This window comes from Lactuca saligna, chromosome 8 (assembly GCF_052625555.1).
Source record: "Lactuca saligna cultivar CGN05327 chromosome 8, ASM5262555v1, whole genome shotgun sequence".
In the NCBI taxonomy this organism is placed as follows: domain Eukaryota; kingdom Viridiplantae; phylum Streptophyta; class Magnoliopsida; order Asterales; family Asteraceae; genus Lactuca; species Lactuca saligna.
This window is the reverse complement of record NC_136424.1, coordinates 272705739-272712386: the sequence shown is the minus strand read 5'-3', so window position 1 is coordinate 272712386 and position 6648 is coordinate 272705739. Positions and strand designations below refer to the sequence as shown.

At 27.9% G+C, this 6648-nt stretch overlaps 1 protein-coding gene across 1 annotated transcript; it reads right to left on the bottom strand.

Annotated features, from left to right (window-relative positions):
- Positions 1-1172: 1172 nt before the first annotated feature.
- Positions 1173-2748, bottom strand: LOC145010874 (two-component response regulator ARR7-like). The gene is made up of 5 exons (XM_078969435.1): positions 2490-2748; positions 2333-2412; positions 2174-2251; positions 2015-2085; positions 1173-1837 (listed from the first exon to the last, which is right to left on the bottom strand). The coding sequence occupies exons 1-5, from the start codon at positions 2638-2640 to the stop codon at positions 1360-1362; spliced, it is 858 nt and encodes a 285-aa protein (XP_078825561.1). The 5' UTR covers positions 2641-2748; the 3' UTR covers positions 1173-1359.
- Positions 2749-6648: the final 3900 nt, after the last annotated feature.

Here is a 6648-nt window from a genome sequence, read left to right as displayed (position 1 = left end):
ATATCAAAAATACACGGATATCACATCGAGTTGGATGCCATATACGATTATTACAAAATTGTTTGGCAAATCGGTTAAGTAGTTTGATAGGGAGATTCTTAATTGAACTAAATGAGTTATGGGCTACAATTATTTTGGCTGTTCATGATTTTAAGGGGATTTTGTTAGATTTGAGGATTGTACATCCATAAAATGATTTAAAAAGGTTAAAGTTTCAAGTTGTTTGGAGCAACATTCTTGGTTATTTTATACAATTCCAACAACAAAATCATAGATGTAGCAAGGTTGCGCAAGAGACGTTTGATGTAGTTATCCTTTACGATTTTTTCGCCGGTTTTGAAATTCAAATGTCCTTGCTTTTTGGCACATCTAACGTGACAAAAATAATTTCATTCTTATTTTTGGTTTTCAACTCCTTGCTTATTTATTTATTTATATTTTATTTCAATCATCATCCGATTTCAAGAAAAGAAAAACAAAAAATTCCCTAAAATGAAAAGGTATAAACCTTATAAAAAGTTGGCTGAAAATTTAATCTTTTTATACAATTAAAAAAATATTTTGTTTTGGAAATAAGATCAATGGAAAGAGAGAAACAAATCAAATCATGGAAAGTTGGCCAAACATATACACACTCTTTCTCTCTCCCTCTTCCCAAATCAAAAAATATTCCTTCTTACCAGACAAGATTGGGACATGAAATAAAACCATATCTTCATCAAATCAATTCTCAATTATTAATTTCCTTCCTTTAAATCTTGTTGAGTTGTTTCCACTCATCTTTTTTCCTTTCTTTTATTTTTTTTATTATTATCCCCTGCTAATTAAACAATAACAATCATATTGTCAACCAAAAGCTTAAAACAAATCAAAACAACCCACTTTTACAAAACCAAAAAAAAAGTAAAATTCCATCAATTTTCAACCATACTTGTTTAGGAAATTAGCTCAACAATAACTATTCTTCTAAAAATCAATATTTATTCAATCTAATTTGAGAACATATTTCAATTGTGTATATTTATAAAATTAAGAAATATTTTCACATCCGGCAGGGGTAAAATCGTCGTCATTTTACATGTTTGTTACAAAACTTTCTTACCCTGATTCATAATTTATTTACCCTAAAAATTAATTATTTTTTCTAAAAAAGGAAAAGAAAAAGAGAGAAATACATCAGAAATTTAGAATCATATCAAAATTGTAATATCTGTAAATTCATTGAAGAAGAAGTGGAGAAGCCATAGAAAAAGAAAAAAAAAAAAAAAAAACAACTTTTAAATGTACAAGTACTTGCCTTACTTGTCTATGATGTAATTAATAAAAGATGAAAATATGAAAAGGGAAATTTGAAAAATATTAGGCTTGATCGGAGTGATCGTAGTTGGTCACCTTAAGCCGCATTGTTGGGGACTCTAGTTGTGACGGAGAAAAGGGTGGCGACGTCGGAGGTGTTGATGATGTTGATGATGATGATGTCGACGGAGATTGTGGCGGAGATGGGGAAGTTGAGGGAGAGACCATCGGCGGAGATGGGGATGTTACAGGTGACACCGTCGCCGGCGATGGCGAGGCGGACGGAGACACCGTTGGCGATGACGGCGATGGCGATGGTGAAGGTGAAGGCGAAGGGGAAGGGGAAGGGGAAGCGGAAGGGGAAGTTTCAGACATTTGTTGAAGTTTTCTTTTGTTGAGACTTCCTTTTTCTTCTTTGTTGTTGATGTCATTTGTAGGGATTGTTCCTCGGTTTTCACCAAACATGTAATCTTTCAATCGTTTGACGTCGGAAAGTTTTACAGGCTTTACAATGAAATCCTCCGCACCTTCTTCCAAACACCTGAAAATGATGACATTTGTCTATTCAAATTTTCCGATCCTAAATTCACGATTAAAAACTACTTCAATCAACTGATGAAGGGGAAGATGAATATGATAGCAATTGAAAGAAGTAACAACTGATTAAATGATCTTCCATGAATAGTTGTCGTTTACTAAAAATGGAGAAAAACAGTACCTGTCAATCCGTGCTACGACGTTTTCTGACGACATGATCACTACTGGCACCTCTCGGAAAGTTGCTGAACCCTGAATCACCAAACAATCGGAAGAAGAAAATAAGAACATGAATGTAGAGAAATTGAAACGAAAATGTAACGAATTAGGGATTACGAACCTTGATTTTTTTGAGCAATTCGTAACCAGTCATTCCAGGCATACAGTAATCAGTGATTATCAGATCCACCTTCAATTCCTGAACAAATTTGTGGAGTTATTTTAGATCTATGGAAATTTCAGCCTTCAAAATCGAAAACGATATGAGAATTAATCTCACATTGACGAAATCAGATGAGGATTTCTCCTGATCAAGGCCTAAGTATTGCAAAGCTCTCCAACCGCTTTCCACCGCCGTGACTGTTACAGTTTTAAAAACTCCGTCAGCCGATGATTTCTCCGGCGGAAAAACAGAATACGAGAGAAATGAAATCTACCTTTACATGAGGTGATTTTAAGTAAACGTTCAATGACTTTCCGATCAACGAGGCTATCATCAACAGCAAGAACATGAACATCATCAAATTCGGTGGTGGTGGTCTCGGATGATGACCTCCATCGTCTTGAAAACAAAGCGTTTCTTGCCATGAGTGGAGGAATTGGTGGGATAAGGATTTGAGAAAGGAATTTTTGATATATAAATGGAGACGACAGAGAGCCACGTCTCCATCAACGAGATGATGACATTGTAGAAGATCATGAAAATCTGATGAAATCTACTTTAATTTTTTAAGAAAATACGCTGAGATTCTGAAATCCACTTTGGTGGTGACCCCTTTGATTTTTTGTTATTTTTTTTTTTCACTTTTTCTTCTCTACCCCCACATGTGTGTGTTCTTGACTTCATCAATATATCAAATGAAATGAAATGAAATCAAATCTTCTCTCTCTTCCAATATATTTGTTTCCCTCTTTTTATGTGAAATCACAATGGATTAGGATCAAATCATGTATTTTTGGTATGGGATGAGCTTGATTAGGTGTCTTTAATTTTTATTAAGTAATAAAATATTATTGTAAGAATTGTAAAAGTGATTTACCTTTTTCAATCAAAACAATTTATCTAAGTTATATATAACTTATTTAGACTATGCTTGAGGTAGTTACTAATAAGCTAACTGATATTAAAAAGTTAGTCGATAAAAATGATATTTGGTAAAACTAATTGAAATATATAAAACCATATAAAAGTAAATTTTAAAAAATATATATTTTATAATAATTAAAGGGTATTTTTCAAAAATCTTAAGAAAAGCTCTTCAAAAGTTAATCTATATATCTTTTTAAAAAACTAGCTTACAAAGTAAGGAGAAAAGTCTCGAACTTTTTCAAAAGTTTCAATAAAATCCTAAAAAAAAATTTAACAAAAAAATCCTAATATTTTGAAAAAAAATCACATAATCTATTATTTATTATTCAAATATAAAAATGACTTTTTCGTTAATTTAGGCAAAAAAATCAAAATATTGAGATTTTTCTGTTAAATTTTTTTTTTAGGCAAAAAAATCAAAATAAAAGAAAATTTTAAAAAATATATATTTTATAATAATTATAGGGTATTTTTCAAAAATTTTAAGAAAAGCTCTTCAAAAGTTAATCTATATATCTTTTTAAAAAACTAGCTTACAAAGTAAGGTTATCTACAGAAAAGTCTCGAACTTTTTCAAAAGTTTCAATAAAATCCTAAAAAAAATTTTAACAAATAAAATCCTAATATTTTGAAAAAAAATCAAATAATCTATTATTTGTTATTCAAATATAAAAATGACTTTTTCGTTAATTTAGGCAAAAAAAAATCAAAATATTGAGACTTTTCTGTTAAATTTTTTTTAGGAATTTATTGAAACTTTTGAAAAAAAAAAATTATACTTTTCTATAGATAACATTATAAAATACTGGTTTACCAAACATATTAAAAAAAAAAAAAAAAAACTCAAAAATTAATTAGGTTATCATCTAGCTAGTTGTAGCTAGTCAAACATAGTCTTACTAAAGAATATAATATTTTTAACAACATTAAACATTATTTGATAAAATATAAATATAAATATAAATTAAATAATAAGTAAATGGATTGGAATTGTAAATTTTACGCTAAAGAAATGGATTGCTTAGTTGAAATTTTTGAGAACTTATAGTGTCAAGAAAACGTGAATAAAATATTTTCTGCTAACTTAAATAAACAAATATATATTAAGACGTACGTATATAAATATATTTGTAAATAAATATACATATACACTTTGGTTCTGTACACACATGAACTAATAGTTGTGCACAAATACACATTCCTGACCTCGTTTAGTTAATAATGAATTTATGGATTATCACATTCGCCATCAAACAAAACACTCTGTTTGTAATATATTTATACAGTTATAATAAAATAAATACAAGACAAATTCATAATAATCCATTAAATATAAGAGCTATTTTTGAAGATATTTAAAATTAGAAAAAAAAATATATACAAAATATTATATGTGGTGTAAATAATGGTGAATTATTTTAAATATGAATAACAAATTGTAAAAATATTGCATCATCTTGATGAAAAAAAAATATTGTAGTCTGGAAATAACTTTAAACATGTTTTTTTTTTATAATTTTTTATAATTTTTTTTTTTATTTTTATTATTAAGTGTAGTCATAGAGTTTACAAGCAACCCATAATTCTAAAATTCTTATGTTTTATGGTTTCTCTATTTTCATTATAAATCATGTTAAATCGGGCTTGTTAAAATTATATTATTATTATTATTATTATTATTATTATTATTATTATTATTGTTTTTTTTTTTTTATAAATCATGTTAAATCAGACTTGTTAATAATATATTCTATTCTCAACTGTATTTGTTACATTTTAATATAATTTTGTCACGCGTTATATGTGAATCTTGAACATTTTACAATTGTGGTTACAAATGTCGTGAAAGCTTGAAATAAGGACATGGTTGTTTTTTAAAAGAAAACATGCATTGAAGTGCACTTACATGAAAGTGACGACTACATGATTATTATTGAATGTTCGGGTATAAATCATGGTATAGCAACATAATTTTTAATAATAATTATACTTATGTTGAAAACTTTTTTAGATACTACGTTATTATATTTAGAAAAAGCATCTTGCCTAATTATCGGGTAACCGATTGAAGGAGTCATATGTTTACATTGTTAGCATGTATTTATACTGTTTTTTTAAGCCTTTTAAGTTGAGTGTTTTTTTCATAGATATGTTTGCCCTAATTGTTTTCTATTTATAGCTTTGTTTCTTTTCATTGTATGTACAATCCGATTGATAAGAAACGTTAGCCGTTTTGGCTCTCAATCTTCACAATGAACCTAATTTCATCCATAATTTTTAAGTTTGATGGTTAAATATGTTGGAAAATTTAGTATAAATATTTATATTTTTATTAACTTTGGACATATATAAATATATACATATGTTTTATATATAACTAACTCTAAGTGGGTTTGCGTTCTCCTCCACAAGGACTTCGAAACAATATATTATATGTCAAAAATTGAGTATATGTGAATGATATATCGGTACTTAAAGAAGGGTATTTGAGAATAAATTTAACAAAAAGAGATGGGTGTAGGAATGAGTCCCGCATTGGTAGAACGATCAAACTCAACAAGGTTTATAAGCTTGAATGCATGAAAAGCTTACAAGCTTGGTTTTATGATTTTACTATAATTTCTACTTGTAGGCAAGGGGGGTGCAAATCTTGGATTTCGTAGACCATAAACACCGAACTTGTGCATGGGCGCGACCTTTTAAACCATAGAACCAAAAAACCAATCATTTCTCAACTTTTAGAGTATATTTTTTATAACAAATAAAAAAAACTAAAAAATATAGAAATTCATAATTTTTTATTCTTTTTCCATTGATATCAAATTCGATAATTTTTTCTTTTTCGTTTTTGATCTGTTCAGATTTATACTGTGAATTTGCACAGCGTGGATTCACAGTGTAAATCTGAACAGATTAAAAAAGTTATTGAATTTGATATCAATGAAAAGAGAATAAAAAGTTATAAATTAGATATCTTTAGGGTTTTTTTTTCGATTAAGAATTAGATCTAAAACATAAAAATACAATGGTTCATTGGTTCTAAGATTTAAAATATTTCTTTGTTGCTCTTTTATATATATATATATATATATATATATATATATATATATATATATATATATATATATATATATATATATATATATATATATATATATAACGATCTAAAATATTTATGAACATATCTTTGATGTTACCCAAAAATGATCCAAATATATCGAGATCGCTTTACTTAGGTGGAAATGATTGTAGGATCTTATGACTAATATCATTATTTTAGCAACCTTGGTGTATTCTATTTTGTTGGGTGTGAATGTGTTCTCGTTTTATATTTGATTTTAATGATTATTTCTTTAGGTGTGTCTCGTATTTTTCATCTACTCTAGACTTGAAATTAATGTTTCTCTTCGATTAGTTGGACATATGTCAAGAAAAACATTTTGCGTCGTCATGTTATTGGAACACAGATGACCAATTTGTTTTGCGTCTCATTTATTAGCATATAT